Source organism: Aplidium turbinatum, chromosome 13 (assembly GCF_918807975.1).
Source record: "Aplidium turbinatum chromosome 13, kaAplTurb1.1, whole genome shotgun sequence".
NCBI classification, from domain to species: Eukaryota; Metazoa; Chordata; class Ascidiacea; order Aplousobranchia; family Polyclinidae; genus Aplidium; species Aplidium turbinatum.
The window spans coordinates 13,998,799-14,017,725 of record NC_137484.1 but is presented as its reverse complement, the minus strand read 5'-3'; the positions used below and the strand labels follow the sequence as shown (position 1 = coordinate 14,017,725).

The following is an 18,927-nucleotide window of genomic DNA, read 5'->3' as shown; positions in this document are numbered from 1 at the left end:
AAAAGTTGAAGTGAATATGATTGCTTAAGCGGCGCTCACACCAACGGGAGCAGTAACGCTTATTGCGGACAAAAGTGTTGATTTATTTTAGTATTTTTACACACACACCTTGCACATTTTTCATGACAAAAACAATTGTTTGAAAACATTAATTTGTATCTTAAACACGTTTTTTTTGCGTATTGTGCAAACAAGTGATCTAAGATCGAAGAATTTTTTCAGAATGACACGTTTACAACAGTTATAACACAATCCTATCTTTTGCTGTGAAAATGCCATCGCAAGCATTGTCATATTACAAAAAGTAAGATGGTCGGAATTAGGAACCAGGTTGATCGAGCAAAACCCCAAGGCAAGCAGTCACGGTACTCACTCGTACACTTTCTTCAGGTTCCGTATAGAAACACCGAGCGGCAAGTCTGCTGGTTCCGCTTCGAGTTGGAGTCCTTGCTCTTGATAGTAATCTACATCTATGCTCGCAGGAGCTGTTTTCCTCCTCTTCTTGCCTCCTCCGCACCAGTAGGAACGAGTTGCAAAGAAGTACCAAGGTCTTGGGACACCGTACGTTCCCGGGAAGACGTTTTCAATGTACCTGAAGCAAAAAATAAAAACAACTCGCACTAATATTTTAGTCAGCAAGAAGCATCCAGGAAGATTTAGGGCTTGAACAATCGCATTCACTTGTCTTTGGATTTGAAGTAAAAAATAAAAAAATGCAGTGGTTAATGCGATGGGTGTTTCATTGTATGCACGTCTGAAACAAAATTCTGACGTTAAGCTTGACTACAGCATGGTGGTGAGAGGTAGGCTACGTGCAAAACTATTTGTAACACAACAAGAGGCATTTTTATTGCAATAGCATAATTGACCTTGCAGCAAAAAAGAAAAAAAAACTACTTATTTACAAATAAATACTGATGAACTAGGTTAAGTACGTGACATTTAAAAAGAATAGTTCTACTATGAAAAGAATAGCTGTGTAAAAAACATCTTTTGAAATAAATTTGTGTTTGATGGTGGCTGTCAACAACACAAAGCTTATGATGTTGCCAGCATTGAAGTTTTGAGCAAACAACACTTGGATAGCTATTTCACGCTTGTACCAAGTCAGTGTCATGTAGATCAAAGCATCCAGAAGCATCATGAGCATCGAGATAAGAAACGTCAATTGGTCGTTAGGATCAGGACTTGAATTCCAGTTGTCAAACTGTATACCGTCGCCTGCCATCTCATATTGCGAGATATATGCTGATCCGTATCCAAACGCTACAGTGGAAAGCAAGCACTGAAAGAGATACAACACCATTAGTGAACAAGAAAAGGCATCGTGGAATCTGTATAGTTTAGTGAATCATGACCAGTTGACCACATCATCAGAATGGAGGACTGGGGGTGAATTAAGTGGATTTATCAGTTATTTTAGTAGAGATCTTCCTATTGAACAGCGAGTATTGTGTTTCTCTTACCACAACGGTGTAGCCTCCACGCTAGCCATCAAGACTTTTCCAAAAACATAAGTTTCTCGGCAGTCAAGTTTAGCGATAGCGCTGTCAATTCTTGCCACACTCGACTGCCGAGAAACCTTTATAAGTTATATCGGGCAGTATACAAATAAAGCTATAACTTTAAACGTTGTACATACAAACAACAAATATAATAACTTATTTAATAAATAAAACAACAAAATTATGGTTTTGAAAAACTTCTTTGCAACGGTTCACTTCAGGGAGCTTTCCAGTGGGTGGTGGAGATAGGCAAATAAACCACAGAAAAGTCATAGGGCGTGACTTAGGCATTCAAAACCTTTCTCAGCACTTGCTTTTCAGTACGAGTTAAAAATATCGCGCATCGCATTGTGTTGCAAACAATTGTGAAGTGCAACAAAGAAGAACGACAGGGTCAAACAATAGCGGTAAATCTATTAAAACTGAAGAACAAAAACAATAGATGTTTTGTCATGCCTACGTCACTACTTACAGCAACCAGCTTGGTAGATAACGTCATTTCGTCGCGAAACGCATACGCCATGTTGTATGGAATGTACAGAACGAAGTATATGATGCCACCACAAGCTGCTGCCAAGTTCGCCCTGAAAGATCACATGAGAATTCGTGATAAATGATCACATGACAATCGTGATTTGTTTACAATAGGCAAGGGAAGCCGTACCAGGTTGCGTGAATTAGTTTAAATTAAGATCAAAAAGGCGGTCTCAGTAAAAAACAAGGAAAAGATGAAAAAAGGATTTTTTTTCTCCATGTGTTGCAAATACATGTTAGCCAAAGTGATAATCCATCTTTCTATTGTGATATTTATAGATTGCTACAAATAGGTGAGTCATCGTACAAGGAGTTTAATGCGTGGAACCACGCAGGCTATAATCGTTACGCAATGCCAATACAAACAATGAGAAACATAAACTGCTGAATCATTGCAAGACAAAAGCTGGGCACGCAGTGCCATTGGTGTTTTCTTCCCAGCCATTTCTCTTTACAGATATATCTACAACTATCAACTCTTAGAGCCCAGTTCACAGCAAAAAAACACAGCTACTCCGCTATATTCTTGTGTCACTTTATTTACATTTTGTTTCCTGTTTGTACTACAGTGACACTCGCCTATAGTGACGTCTGAAGGGACTTCGCAAAAGTGTTATTATAGCAAATTGTCAATGTAGCCGAATTCTACCTGTAGTATAAAACACGGGACTTTCCAACAGATGCCGCTACAACTAAATGTCACTGTAACCGAATTGTGCTCTGTTTGCTATTTGGTTTTTCACATATTATTCGTTTGCACTGTTGGCAAGTTCGTTGAAACATTTCCTTTCTGTTGAACCGTGATGCGTGTTACATCCGGTTGGACGATGACTTAATTGATAAGTCAACGGCTTGCAATATAACCAGTAGTGCACCGCAATGAAAAAAGAAACATTTTTTGATGCCTTGTTAGCACGCACTGCCAGAATGGTACAACACAGCCTTTGTTACGTTACTGACCCAGTTCAATGTTGTTGATTTGTCTCAGTGGTTAATGGTCTGTAACCTCTTCCAGTTTGATTTTTTGTGCTTGAGGATAATAATACGACGCAAAATTTGAAGAAAATACATTTGTTGTGTACCTGGTGAAGAAGCAGCTGATCAAAAAGCATTGCGCGATCGTGGCTATGGCAAAGCTCGATAGCCACAACAAGACGATGAACATGTTGCTGAATGGAGTCACGGCACCAACCTGCGGAAATACGCGTCATCACGTTACAAGATCTACCGTACATTAAACAATGAAGATAAAAAATCGATATGTTGATTAAACAGTATTTTTTAAACTCTTAAGAGAGCAAAAACTATCTACACCACTTATTTAAGTCTAAACAATATTCACGCCTTAAACCTTAGTGATTTTATCACTTCTTCATTGTCTTGGTAACTGTACTATGTTTTAACAACAACATTTTAGTTACATTCCGACAACAAAATAAAATTGAAAAGCGTTTACGTAATACAAGGTGACTATAACTCGTTAAATGTACGTTTCAAAACTACAATTTCAAGTTTATGGTTTGCAAGTGGTGCAAGTATATACATAAACAGCGTAAAAAACGAGCCAAGTAAACTGCTTAATAACAACGCCATTAAAAATGGGCTAACAATCTTACTTTGAGCAGGATGATGAGCAACAGTATGGAGCAGAACATGACGACAAAGGAATTGATAAACCAGGCTACCCAATGCACTCCATTGCTCAGGCCCATCATTTTCATCACCTGCAAAGTTGAGAAAACAGTAAGAAAAAAGCTTCGAAAAACAAGCCTTAAAAACAAAGACATACAGCACACCAAACACCACAAGCACCACTCAAGCACTATACTGGTTGTATGCCTATTAGAAATATATTTTTGTTTTTCCAACATGTAATCTTTGATGATAGTAGCCTACATACTGAAAATTATATTGCAATCTTCACACTAGTGCAATATAATTTATGGTAAAAAAGTGATCGATACTGTTGGTGAAATAATAAAACAATTCTTAGCAGAAATATGACAACAGAGATTTTGCCTAAATACACCTTCACTTGAGTATAAGCTCACAAAAGGTTAAAGTAAAAGGTGACAATGACCGTCACATAAAACTGGTTCAACCGATATCATGCTGTTAGTAATTTAGTAGGTTTAGATAAAATAGTTTTTTGTGGTCTTTAGGCTGTATGTTGTCTTTTCACTTTTGGACACTGACTGCACAGAATACAGTCACATTTACTCATTTGGCAAAATAGGGCTTTCACGCATTGATTCAATTCAATGTAAAAAAAGACCAATCAAGATAAAATAGTTTTTTGTGGTCTTTAGGCTGTATGTTGTCTTTTCACTTTTGGACACTGACTGCACGGAATACAGTCACATTTACTCATTTGGCAAAATAGGGCTTTCACGCATTGATTCAATTCAATGTAAAAAAAGACCAATTTTGCTAGCTGAGTATGGCTTATATGCCGCGTATGTGGACTTCTATTTCATCACCATTTTTGCTTATGTTTAATTATTCCATTAATGTAGTCATATTGTTATTAATCATTATCACGCATTGCTCATTGCCTATGTAGTTCGAGCACTCTGGCAAGGTGGGCGAGTGTGTGGCATGTGGTCACTCATCAGGTACAACAAATGGACAATCACCACGCTGACTATTCGTAATAAGAATGCGTTTTGCAGTATACAATGCAGACTGCACTGATAAGGCCTTGAGGACAAAACGGTATTACTTTCGGCAGTCATGGGATTCTCTGATTACACATACACAGTCACAGTACATACCTCTTTCAGTCTTTGTTCTTTCTCATACACAATGTTCTTGATGATAATGCAGACGGAATATATCCAAGCTAGGGTCATCAACAATGACAGCATACTGGAGAGGTATTCCAAAAACCTGAAGAACCGTAATCATCGTAAAAACCTCACCGCCCGTGTACGATCTCTGACAGCAAAATCCGTCATTTCTAGTTTAATTGAACGTCTGCGGACGTTGAATCAATGTTAAAATAATGTTAAAATAATAAATTTTGCTGTCTGCGATGAAGTATGACGTGAATTATTTTCGTGAACATGCACATTGAGAAGGAAACCAACCAGTCAGCAAATGTCCTTTTTAAATTGATTTAATGTTTTAATGAAGACCAAAAAGATGAATTTTACTAGCTGGGTGATCGCATAACATGACAAGTGCGTTCAAAGTTAGAGAAGATCCAATTACATAAATCAGCACAAAAAATCTCAAAAACAGGTGCTAATCAACTTGAAAAGTTTATAACTCTGCTAGGTTTCCATCGTCATTCAATGCAATGCAAAGCCATTTTTCGAGAATTAAAGTTTATAACTTGAGTCTTCATTCTTCAAGGTATGACAGAATGAGAAGCCAAAAAAAACAATAGGCGGTTTGTAAAAGCCACTTTACTCGATATTGACTGTTTAAAACTTAGCATGCAATCTCATTGAAACGTGATGGCACAATGACGCTAATGCTAGAAGAAATAGCACACCAACATTTCTAGACAATATTACATTCAACCATAAAAAAGCAATGTGGTTTTGAGATGCAGCCGAGCTTGATAGGTGATAGTTGATTGCAATGTAACACAATTAAACGTAAACACCAAACTGGTACAGTTCACCAAATTACGTAAAAAGCAACTCTTATAATTTTTTATAAAAAAAGTAAGCCCTTGAAATTGAAAAACTAAAAATTTTGAAAAATTTACACAGCGAAAGACCTTGAAAGATCGACATGAACCCCACACAACAACAATCAGCAAGGAATACAATTAACGAAGAATACAAACTAATAAAACTAGCTTAGTTTTATCAGGCCGAAGAAAATCAAGACCGCAATCCGGCTTTTAGTAATAACTTTTAACTCAAATTGCAACTTGTAAAAAATGACTTTTGGTAAAGGAATTGAATTATATGCCAAAATTAGCGTTTAGAACAATGGAACAAGGGCGCTTGGTAAAAAAAGCAATAAAAAAATTATGCAGCACTCTGATTGGACAATTATGCCAATGTGACCATCTCACTCGTCGTAGGTGTAGCATGGGTAAGGAAACTCTTGCAAGTAAGCTCCTACATAATTGGAACTTAATGGCAAGTCGGTGCTTGGAGAATGGTTGGCCTGCATCTGGTCTATGATGCCATGGTCGATAATATCTTGTAGAAATAGAAATCCTCCGAAATAATAAGCCATGTCATTGGAACTATAATCTGCATTCGCTTCAGGACTCCAATCGCTACATAAACCGAAAAGCAACAAATAATAACGCAACAATAACGCAAAAAGCACGAGGTTGCAATAATCATGCTGCAAAAGGATGATTATTGTTACCTGGAATAATAGTTTGACAAAAGAGTGGAATAACTATTGCTAATATTATCGAGCGAATTTCATTGTTTTGTTAAGCTCCTTGTCGGCCTTTCCACTCTGTTTACAAACTATTATTTTGCTTATCTTCACCGTTGTTTACTTTTTTTCTTACCTGTCTCTTGTGTAACAAGGGTAAGGCATTTCTTGAAGATATTTGCCGAGTGTTAAATTGCTTTCGGTGCCAGACGAGCTGCTGCTACCTCCTGAAGAGACTTGCACAATGGCGTGTTCGATCATGTCTTGTATGTGAACATAACCATTACCATAATACTTAACGTTCATGGTGCCGTCTTCAGCACCGGGACGCCAGAAGCTGGTTGGAACCAAAACATGAAGGAGGAAAATTATTTTTCATGCAAATTATTTGAAAATTAATCACACAAATATCAGACTTAATAAAGCTTTTGACGCTCCAACCACACGTGGTAACTTTGGACGTTTGGTTAGACACTGGAAGTGTGTTTAAACATAGGTAAAAAGCATATTATTATTTTCAATTAACACGTAAATAATAATTAATTATTAGCAATAATAGTACAAGTTTTTGATTGCACAAATTGAAAAAAAATGTGGTTTTTATGAACTGATATTTTCAGAAAGATGTGATGCTGGTCAATTACTTCCACACAGATTGTAATTATTCTTCAATTACGCTGATATGAATAGCGTTTTAATTTGATCACAGTTTAGCATTTTGTATGAGTAAGTTTTAATGCAATAACGTTGAAGAAATATGCAAAGACTAATCTCAATAAAAATCAATCACTAATCTTAGTACCAGGGTTGTAGTAGGTAGCTGCCCGGATACCCGGGTATTAGCTACCCAAGTGGATTAGCTATTTTATGAGAAAAAAAACGGATGTTTTTAAAAGGACGTGGCTAATTCTACAAAACTAATGTTGCCAGATGAGGAATTCTGCTGCAATTTGAAAATTCAAAGCTGTTTGAGAAAAAAACTTATGGCCACACCCTGTGACAAAACAAAGCTTGTTCTCAAAACTTTCAAAAGTTTTATGTTCAACAATTAATCAAATAAACACTGCAAAGTTTGAGTGTTCATTGGGTTTGTCATCTTGTTTAGCATTAGTTTTATTGCAACTATAATATTGCTGAAAAAGAAAAAAAAACTAATCAAATTCTTGTTACGTTTAGCAGGGTCAGCAACTCATTGTATCGGAGTATGATATTTCACATAAGTATTGCACAAACAATAGTCAACTTATTTTTAAACTAAAAACACAAACTCAGCAAAAAAAAATTTTTTACGTGACAAAACTCATAATTGTCCAATGCCCATAAAACCCGTTTTTTTTTTTTTACCAAAAAAACCGCTTTTGTCCATAAAAATCCGGGTGGGCTGGGTTTTATTAAAAAAAACCCGGATTTTTACAACGCTGCTTAAAACACATCGAGAATTAATAGAATTAAAACATTTTACGGCAAAATTGACGAAGACGTGATTTTTTTTGAAATGTAGCAGATTTCCAACAGGGCTTATTGTATAGCCACCTTGATACCATACGAGTTTAGTCCTTAAAAACCGCCTAAGGTTTAATAAAAAACTTTACAAAGAAAATATAAAAAAGTCACGCAAAATTCAATAAAAGGGTAGCTTGGGCCTGAAGTGGTCTACAAGCGGCTTATTGCCAGTGGTTTTATCCAGTGGGTTCTTCATGTAATTACACATGTTGAAAAAGTGTACTTTATAATAGATATTGACCAATGAATCAATAAGATCTAAAAGCAATTTACAATTTACAATTAGCATTTCCATTTTCCTTGGCGAAACTCTAGCCTAGCTAGCAAAACCCGTCATTTCGATGTTGATTCAACGTTTCAATCAATGCAAACAATGTAAAATTGAATCAAGGTAAAATGACCGAATTTTCTTGCTGGAAGGAAGTGACGTATGTTTGCACATACGACCTCAAATAAGCAAAAAATGAAACGTTGTTTAGACGTTAAGTTGGCGCAAGTCATGCACATTGCACAATGCTATCAGCAAAAATTGCTTCAATTCCCATAAGAGAAGAATTAAAATCGATATACGATTTTTGAAATGACGATAACTCGTGCAATGATCAATACCTCAAGAACGCCAACCATAGTCTGGCATTCCAGTGCTGAAAAAACCGCCTTGTAACTGGTAGAATACGGCTAGTTGTTTTCACTAAAAGTCGCTGAAAGACAATGCTTTTTTTTCCTTGATTCAGTATTGGGGTGAGAGTGACACCACGTACTACTCACTCACAGTAAATAATAAAGATGAACAAATAGATTCAAACAAAACCAACAAACTAAAATTCTTCAAACACGTAAACAATCTCCAGACAGCAAATCCGTCATTTTTATCTAAGTGATTTGACGTCTGCAGACGTCAAATCAATCTAAAATAGACAGATTTTGCTCTCTGGGTGTCGATGCTGCAAGTAATTGTAGCACTTACAAATTCTGTATGACGGTTGTTCTCGTCACCGATCCGGCATCCTGTCGGATTTTGTATTTCACGATCTTGGGCAAAGCTACATCAGACGCGGTTGGAGTGACAAAGACAATGCCTTGAAACCGTAAAAGTCAGATTTAAAAAGGTTGAAAAAATGAAGGGTGACAAATTGAATTGCTCTGTAGTAGGCCCAGGTACATAGGCTACAATGAATCCGTTCATTTTTCATTTATTTAACGTTTCCAAACATTGAATCAATGTAAAAAGATGTACTTTGCTAGCTGGGAATCACAAGACCTCTACCGACGGAGAGTGTCAAATGAGTGTTTAGGGTGTAATCAAATCATGTGATTTCATGATACATTTCGGTTTCAGCGAAAAATCGTTGGTCATAGCATTGCGAAACGACGTTTGCACTAGTTTGGAAGCCAAGTTCATCAACGGAAAAAAAATTGCAACTGACATTTTGTTCTTTTGAATCAAAAATACTCACTTCCCCACAGAGTGTTATTTTCAAGTTGCGCCAATGCCTCGTCGACCATTAGATCTTCATTGCCGTAGCCACGAAACTTGTCAAGTTCAAAACATCCCAGTAACTGCGAGCAAAAATTGTGATTACAATTATCATCGTCGAAACCGATAAATGTTGTGACTTAAAAACGCACACAGTTGTTTGTGTCACGTACATATGTTGATATTCACATGGCCTCGGATTAAACTGATACTCATTTATCCGGTAGTGAGAAAAAAAAACAATAAATATTAATAATACAGTATTATTAAAAATATAAAGTAAATATAAACAATAAAAAAATATGAATAAAAATAAAATAAATATTAAAAATAATAATATTGACAGTAATTTATGCGGCAAAGAGTGAAACATACGCTACCTTCGTCACTGATGTAATAGCAGCATCCAACTGGCGATACAGATCTTTCCAAGTGATAACCAAATCATTTGGATTATCATCGTTCGATAAGAACGTATTCAGTAGTACCACTGTACTCACTGGGACATTCAATGTTGCGGCAAGAAGCTCGAGATTAGTCGTGGAGGATAACGCAGCCTGAGGATAAACAGTAAACACAGTTTTTCGTTATTAGCACTTTTAAAAATCTTTATATCAAAGACATTTTGACTTGAAAAAGACATACCCGAAGCGCAGAAACAGTTGCACCGCTTTCCAATTCCTGGTACAGTGTTGGTCCCGCACTGGTCTGCCAGCTTTCTCCGAAACTTTGAACGAATCCAATTGTTTCAAAAGTAGAGTTGGCTTGTGCAATGATGGACTGAATCAAGGGAGAATCGGGAGAGTATAGAATTTTGCCTGAAACACGATGCATCAATGATAATTGTGTAAAAATTAAAACAAAAACAAAAGTTTATTAACACGTACCAAGTATTAGAGGCTTGATGGTGTCCCAGAAGAAGCTGTACTGATCATCATTTTCAAAGTTTGCAAAGAGCTCGTCGCAAAAATTGCTGTCAAAAAGTAAATGATACAATAAGACGCATGATTTGAAAATCGTTCATTCAACATCATCATTCGCATGGCCAAGCTCCTGATTCTCGGCCGCGTTATGTTTACTTCCTATTACATTGCTTATCAGATCCCTCAAACTTCTTCTTCCGTTCTGCCTTAAAATTAGTAGCCTATCAAATTGATATTTAGTTACCCGTTGTGTCAGTTAAGTTAGTCATAAAAATGAGTGTTAGTTATTAAAATAATAAAAGTTACATTATTAAAATACATAAAATACACTATTAAAATACATAAAAGTTAGTGATTAAAATAATTAAGTGTGTGAAATCAGTCAAATAAATGGACTTAGTGTGAAAAATAATAGTTTTTATCTGTTATAAAGCAGAACATGTGTAAAATAAAGGGAAAAGCTGCGACCACAGTTTAGATGAAAGGCGTTCTTTAACTGCACAAGTGAAGTAACTCCAGCTACATACTTGCTACTTGTGTTGAATAAGGAAGCCCCAAGGGTTTCGTTACTGAGAAGCAGGGATAAACCAGTTATCGTTTCCGCAGGATGGCCACAGAAATCCTGCAATAAATAAATAACATGTTTTTTTCACGTGCAAAAGCTAAACTACGGTGGTCTAACGGTTACATATTTTTTCTCAAAAACCAGTTCTAACATCATCGCCAACCGGGCTGTCAAGATTATATTATGCTTACAAAATAATTATTTCTATAAATAACCTATCAATCATCCTTTAAATTGTTATATACAGTATAATATGCAGTTGCAGAGAGGAGCACACCGTGGCAACTGACAAAATTCCTCAGTACAATAAGTACATTGAATAGGCGAAATCATTTTATTCTGATGCGGCATATACGTCGTAAAATATTCACGGTACACAAAACAATCTCCTACGCAGGAGCTGCGGGCAATATTCCTGCTTGAGCCAGGTTGCAGCTGGTTTGGTCACATGCAGCATGATTTTAATTCAGCACATCGCTATTAGCAAGATGTGTGAAACAGAAATGCAAGTTTTTTCATAAACTTTTGCTCCAATGTTGTCAGTTTAACGACTTACTCTGACTCCTGTTGGTGACGACAAATCAAATCCCAGCAAAGAAGAAAATAATGATGTGCTCCCAGGCTGTTGGCTTTGAGCAATCTCACTTAATGGAGCTTGCAAGGCTTGAAGCTCACTCCCATACCCAGCCAGGTTTGTCAAGGATGAAAGCTGAGCTGCGGTCAATGGTCCAGTCTGTACGAACAAAAGTTAAAAAATCTAAGGTTCTATGGTAACGTATCGGAAAGTTAATAAAGTAAAATGATAGAAGGTTAGAACGAGTAGATTTCTTCTTTTTGTACCTTTGTTGCATATTTCCATTTTCTTACAAGGCTTCCACGAAACTAGAAAACGTATTTTTTTTCTATGCATTGAATTAAAACATGGATACCTGCGGTGGGATGGCGCAGCGGATAAGGCACTCGCTTTCTAATCATACAATCCTGGTTCGATTCCGGGCTCAAGCTGGTTGTTTAAAAATATCGCTCACCTCTACCCAGGGTGCAATAAACTTGGAGGGCGTAGTTGCTTAAAGAAAGGCGGCCGAGAGAAAGAAACTGGCCACCCTACTCTCGTTAGTGCCGATGGCTTAGTACAATGAGAACCTTATCTTCTCATCCTCCGATGCTTTGATCAAGTATGGAGCTCACCTTTACGTTTTACCTGAGGTGGCGTTGATTAAAATCACATCAAGCGCCATAAATTTATTTTTGGTACAGCAAAGTAAACTAACAAGGGTAGACTATGAAACCGTACCTGGAATAAAGAGAGTAAAGTGGCTGCTGGTACATAGCTCTGAGTGGTGAACAAAGAAAGCAAAACCAATTGAGCGTCAGTGAGATTACATAGCTCGCTGGAAACAAGTGAAGCGTCGCCTGGAATGGTTAAGCCCGCAGACAGCAATGTGTCATTGCACACGATGGCCCTTTGACCCAGTAGACCAGGTAGTGCTACCGCCTAGAAAGAAACAAATAATAATTGTCGATGTTATGCAAGAACAATGCGATCGTTAAATATCTGCTAAATAACGACATTTCAAATGCTGTTGTGGATGCACCTCAATCATTTAACAGACAAAATGTTTAAATAAACATCATCTGAAAAAGGCGTTACGTCAAGAATCCAAAAGCATATGAAATCTTTTCTCACAATACATACTTTCATTAAATATCCACAATACCTATAAAAAGTTAGCAACAGGATTTCAAATAAATTTTAAAATGTGAGTGAATGGCCGTGCCGAGACGTAAGTCTGTGTTTCACCTATTTGTGGTGCAAGGCTGATGATCTTCCAATGTTGTACGTGTGACTAGGAGAGCAGCCTAGTCACGTTTTATCACATACAGACTAATATTCATATTTTCCGATTCAAAGGCTGGCTGTGATAGTTGACAATTTTTGACGAAAGACACATCTCAACTTACAGAATTCAAAGGCTAGTCTGCACATAACATGTAAGAGAATATCCACAAATTTTAAAACAATAACTTCTGTGTAGCACCAAACAAAGTAGTGTTACATATTGTAAGTTGATCACGTCTGTTGCTTGGAACGTTGAACACACATAGCACCTAGCTTCTTTGACTTTATAAAAATTTGAGGCTATTCAACACCAGTGTAAAAATCAGTTCAATGAAAACACAAAATTAAAATTTTCGCTATAAGCACAATGACAGCCTGATACGCATATAAATGCATCAAACAAGCGAAACACATGAAGCTGTCTTTCAACGAAACCTCACCAACAAAGTTTAGAATTAACCCCTTATAAGTATTGTTGCTGCTCGATTTTTGCAACGCCAAACTTCAATGATATAGTGAGAAATAAAATCTACAAGCAGTACAATAAAACAAATATGTATTCATCAGACAAAAATGGATTTAAATGATGAAACACTTTAATTTGTGATAAAGATATGAAAGTTATACCGTATAACATTTGAGCGCCCAGTTTTCTTTATGAAATTAAAATAACACTGTCATTGATGAAGGAATGGCCCGTTTCGGTGAGTCCGATTCGGTGAGTCCGATCCCTTAACGGGGGATTTTTTCAATTTTTTTTTTAAATTATCGGGTACCGTAGCCTAATTATCATTGCCGTTTTAGGGTTAGGGGTTAGGAGTTAGGGTTAGGGGTTAGAGGTTAGGAACTCACCGAATCGGACTCACCGAATAGTAGCAGACCTCATTGATGATGTCCTTATCTAAAGTGGTGAACTTCATTGAAGCAAATTATGCATTCCAGTCTAGTGTGTATGCAGAGTACTGCAAAGAAAGCCGACTTCGTGCAACACAAAAAAATGAAAGGTTTTATGCAACAGATAGTATCAGAAATATACAGGAAATTTTCAAACAATTGTTTTCTGAAGTGCATATCGTTGTAAGTGACCAAATTAAATCAGTGAATTCTGCCAAGCTGGCATTATAAAAAGAAAATAGGGGTCATGCTCAACACTTTTTCAGTTTTTTAAATGCCACATAAAACCTATAATGAAATTTGAAAAAAAAAATTTACCACAGAGCATTACACCTTTCAGCAATGAAATAAGACATTTTTCAGAAAAATTAAAAACTTGCAAAAACATAAAAAAATGGTCTAAGCTGGGCCACAACTTTTATACGTCTGAATGGTAAGGAAAGAACTTTATTTTTGCTATTTTATCACAGACCTGTTGGGTGGCATGTATTTTGTTCAAGTGATGCTCAACAATTTTAGCAACAAAGGCCTTCTACGCCCTTTTCTAATAAGGAAACACTTTACAAATGTTCAATTTTAAACCGGCAGTCATAAACAGAGTAGAAGGGGCCAAGTCAAACAGCAGGGTCTATAGTTGACAATTGAAATAGGATACTATACAATAGGGTGATTCATAAATTGGGGAAAACATTAATATTTTGAAATTCAAATCGGGCACCCTCTCACATCGTGTCAATACCTGAAAAATAATCCTGTCAAATTTTTGGGGCAACTGAAAACATTTTTAAGGTTGCTACGTACCGTACTTTGAAAGCTTCACGGAATACACTAATAGCAACACGGGATTACATGATAGGAATATAATGGCAAAATTACTCAAAATTAATTAGTTCAGTGTTGACAGATGTCCAGAATGTTATTAGTTATAGTTATTGCATCAATGTAGACTCATTCCTATCAGGATACAGCTGTCTGAAGTTTTAGACTGTCATGACAAGGAACTACTTTTGCTCTTTGTCATTGGTGTGCAGAAAATTGTATTTGCTCATCACGCTCAAATTTGTATTCGCCACACCACATTCAGTTATGTCATTCACAACTCTCAAGCCAAGTAGAGTTGATTTTGTAGCAATGTAGGTGTCATTGGGTTCCTAAAGAGGTGGGTCTGGACTCAAAAAGTCAAAACGCAGTTCAGTAATTTTTTTAAATTGTGTGGTGCTTGCTGTTCGATGAAGTCCTGCAATTCTTTCCTATTGACAGTCATCAAGTCTACAATGGCACGTTTAGAAGGATTCTCAACTCTTGGACTTTTCAAAGCCTTTACCACTTTCAGTTTTATGCTTTCTATTTTCTTTTTGCTCAAAGAGAAAAGGATGTCTAGAGCTAATCATGCAACCAACACGTCCAACAGCTATGTCTAATAGTAATAATAGGTCTGTTTACCTAAAAAATACCATATAAATTAAATAGAATTAAAAAAGTTATGCTAGTGAACTATAACTTGTCAAAAGGCCAATGTGGCCCATTTGACCCCATTTTATTTAAACAGAAAAAATACAAAAAGTAAAAAAGTGGGACAATTAATATTTTCAGCATACTAATTCAGCATTCTGGGGTGTATGCTGTTGAGTAAATTTTCATTCCAGCTTAATTAGTTTTTGTGGTATACCAAAGTTTTTTTGGTAAACTTTTCAAATTTTAATATTTTCACATTTTTTAACCACTTCTTGCATCATCTGAAGTATATTTTCCAAATGTAGATATGTGTTTGTTTTGTATGATGCAAATCTATGGGAAAGCAGCTTTAAAATGAGCTATGAACTGTCGATTTTATAAAAGAATAAGTAGGAAAAAAATTGTGATAAGTAAACAGAGTAACAGAATGGCCCGTTTGCCCTCGCGTCCCATTTGACCCGCTTGACCCTATATCCATTAATTGTCATGAAAATATGACTGGTTTCGGAATCACGTCAACATTGTGGCATTCCAAGTTAGATGAGAGAACCTTTGCTCTATTTTCTCAATCGATGTTGACCAAATGCATTGCTTGAACGAAATAATTTTCCCGTTAATGGCGCTGTTGTTGAGATCAAGAAACACATGAAATGACACAGATTTTATCCTGATATCGCAAAGATGGCACCAAAGAGGAATGGCAATACTACTTGCTATCAAATCAAAAAACTGAGACAAGTGACTCCTGATTAGAGGGTTACCTGGTGTAAAACGAAACCTAACATAAAAAAGTAGCAGTCAAGCAGGTGCAACCAGCATTTTAACGTGTGAATTGGTCATTGCAAGTACTGTGATAAATAATTCAAGTAGTGGAGCCTAGTCGGTCAAAAATATTATAAGAGACCAGTAGACCGAGTTTTTAACAAAATTGAGAACCACTGGTGTTGTATTTTTGCTAGACCTCTATATCACAGTATAAACTGGTTTACAAGTTTATCTTGTGTCTTACTACAAATACAAACGAGTGGTCAAACAAAAAACAAATTGCAGTTAAATTTCACTATTCCGCAAAGTCACAAACATGATCGGAAACACACAATAGGTGATTGGACTTTAAAGAGTGTATGCTATTCCCAAAAAAATTCGCCTTTTATTAATAATTTACAGAGTTTGTTACAACGGTTACATAACAATCACCTGTGCAGCTGTCACGTTACTGGACACAATGGAATCAGCAACTGGTTGAGAAAGCGAAAGATTTCCTATCAGAAATTCGTCATATGCAGTTTGGTTCACCAAAAGGGAAGAAACGGGAACTGAGAGCAAAAATATAAAGCTCACGATGAATTTTGCAGAATCAACAAGTTCCTAATTATCAAGTGCTATAATACACTGGATGTAGTCACAAAAATGCAAACTTATTCACAGTAGAAATAAAAAATGATACATCAATTATGTGATAGAGTATGTAAAAATCCAGCAATCAGTCCAATCTCAACCATTTTTTATACAGTGGTTTACAATATTTACCTAACAAACTGTAGTCACATTCGATTGCAATATCAATGGGGGACACAATTTAAAACAATAAAAATATATAATATAAATATAATACATCTTTTAAAAATTCAATTTCCAGCTTCACAGTTCTACGTTTTTCACATATAGTGCCGTGGTTACCAGGCGCGGATCTAGGAGTTTTTTTTGGGGGGGGCCAGAAAATTTGAAAATGAATTAAAAAGAAAGAAAAAAAATAAAACAGATATGAACAATCAGTGCCGTAGCGAGGAATTTGGGGGGCTTTGACGGCCGGCGGGCGAAGCCCAACGGCGTGTTCGCCAAAGGCGACACCCAGTGGCGGGGGGCCTGGGGGGCTTCCCCAGAAAATTTTGAAAAATTACTTTGAATTTGGTGCATTCTGAGAGCATTTTCAACAAAAATATGGGTATAAATATTCCTGTAAAATGGTGCTGTCCGGTGGCATAGCAAAAGTATAAGATCATGTTTTCTTCGGCATTTTTTCGGTAATAAAGCTAAGTCTCTATGTTTTCTTGTTGCTAATTCCTGGCTGAGATGTTTAAATGTTTAGTATTGGCAAAACTCGCTCTTTTAATGCAGTTTCGCTTAAAATTAGGCAAACTTTGTTTTAGAGACATAGAGACTGAAAGCATCATTCTCAATATCGTGACGTCACACGCGTGCCAAAGGGGGGGTTGTAAGTCCGCTGTGGGACTAATATCAGCTGTTTAAAAGCATATCAAACCATTCAACAATTTCTCACAAATTTCGAGGGGGGCCCGGCCCCCCCCCCATAGATCCGCGCCTGGTGGTTACCATGAATTGCTGAAGTCATAAGACTACATTACAACTAAAATAAGTTTAAAAAAAAAACAATCATTCAAAAAATAAGCCATCACATACAGCAGTCAAAAAACAAAAACAAGAGTTACTTTATGGTCTTACCTGTGTTGTTGTCAATAAGCTGAGTAAGATTAGAAAGTGATTGCAAGTCCTCAGTAATTTGAGAGAAGTTGGTTAGAATGGACGTGTTTGCATTCAACAGTGATAGTAAGCTGTTCAGTGTATCTCCAACACTAAAATTTTTACAGGCAAATATATCAAACACAGCATTTTATTTCTTAAATCATCAAATCCCAGATTTGACACAGAAAAAACATAACATGATGATCTGAACCTTTTTATGTACCGGTTGTTTGCAAACTTAAATAATAATACAATAATTCCTTTTTAGGTTCATTTCTACACCAAATCAAACTATGAAACTTAGATGTAGAACTTACTTAGATGATTGATTTGCTGCACTAGGATCATTTATTTGACCTGGCACTTCAGAAGGTACTTGGACACTGAAACAAGGGTTTTGGAGATCACATAATAAACTTTTCATCCAAGGATATACTCCAGCAGATGGCATAGCACGAGCTGGATAATGACCTTAAAAAAACAATGAGATATCACTGAAAGGATAGTTATGTTGCATATATATAAGTTGAGCTAAGCCCAAGTTTTACAATAACTTGACAATGACAAATAGTTTGTCGAATTGCTGAACAAAATCAAACCATACCACAATATACAACTACCAAATACATCATCTCCTTCAACAAAAACTTTGAAAAAAATCAACACAAAAGCTATGAAAGCAGGATGGCCACTTGCAAAGACTTTTTTTGGTCAAAGTATCCTCAGCTATTATACCTCCGGGGTTGATTTATTATTATGTAACAAAATCCAGCCTGCATTACTATAAAAACCATAACCACTACTGTACTTACATTCTGTTTTTGTTTCCACCACTTGTGACTTACGAATAGCAACTAGAATTGCAAACAAAAATAGAGGCCAGAGAATTTCAATAAGAGTTCGAAGCTGTAAAAAACAAGTGTGAAAAACAGTTCTAACATATTTATACTGTAATTCAACAATAAGTCTATGTAAGCTTTCAATGCAACAGTGATGAAAGCTGAGTATTTCAACATTTTCAATGATACCGTACAATTTATTATGCTAGCCTATTCAAATTCACTACTAGCTCACCCAGTGACGTTTTCTTAATATAAAATTCTTCCATAAAAGAAGATAAAGTTGTTTCCAAAACATTTCAACTCTTTTTATAATTCAGTACAAAGTATTTACATCATAGCTAAACTTTTAATATATATATTCTGAAAGGAAAATATAATATGTATGATACCGATAAAATAACAAATAGCCTACTAAATCACATGATCAGTCAACTCAACTAATAATTCCTAATAAATTGACAATAGAGTAACTGTAGGCTCTTAGATTAATGCCTGGGTGACTAAAGATTTAAATTAAGTAGGCGATATAAAAGCAGGAACTAGAAAACCTAT

At 36.2% G+C, this 18,927-nt stretch overlaps 1 protein-coding gene across 1 annotated transcript in view; it reads right to left on the bottom strand.

Moving 5' to 3' along the window:
* The window catches only part of LOC145782601 (phospholipid-transporting ATPase ABCA1-like), a 35,049-nt gene extending 16,326 nt beyond the window's left edge, over window positions 1-18,723 (bottom strand). Inside the window, exons 1-20 of the mRNA XM_082594412.1 lie at window positions 18,608-18,723; window positions 18,346-18,439; window positions 17,851-18,004; window positions 17,513-17,643; window positions 16,247-16,365; window positions 12,155-12,355; window positions 11,417-11,593; window positions 10,823-10,917; window positions 10,260-10,345; window positions 10,018-10,190; window positions 9,753-9,929; window positions 9,353-9,455; window positions 8,863-8,974; window positions 6,073-6,282; window positions 4,814-4,928; window positions 3,656-3,763; window positions 3,122-3,231; window positions 1,978-2,089; window positions 1,104-1,285; window positions 374-592 (exon numbers count right to left, since the gene is read on the bottom strand). Coding sequence (XP_082450538.1) covers window positions 374-592; window positions 1,104-1,285; window positions 1,978-2,089; window positions 3,122-3,231; window positions 3,656-3,763; window positions 4,814-4,928; window positions 6,073-6,282; window positions 8,863-8,974; window positions 9,353-9,455; window positions 9,753-9,929; window positions 10,018-10,190; window positions 10,260-10,345; window positions 10,823-10,917; window positions 11,417-11,593; window positions 12,155-12,355; window positions 16,247-16,365; window positions 17,513-17,643; window positions 17,851-18,004; window positions 18,346-18,439; window positions 18,608-18,670 — 2,741 coding nt within the window. The 5' untranslated portion in view covers window positions 18,671-18,723. The remainder of the gene's footprint in view (window positions 1-373; window positions 593-1,103; window positions 1,286-1,977; window positions 2,090-3,121; window positions 3,232-3,655; window positions 3,764-4,813; window positions 4,929-6,072; window positions 6,283-8,862; window positions 8,975-9,352; window positions 9,456-9,752; window positions 9,930-10,017; window positions 10,191-10,259; window positions 10,346-10,822; window positions 10,918-11,416; window positions 11,594-12,154; window positions 12,356-16,246; window positions 16,366-17,512; window positions 17,644-17,850; window positions 18,005-18,345; window positions 18,440-18,607) is intronic.
* Window positions 18,724-18,927: the final 204 nt, after the last annotated feature.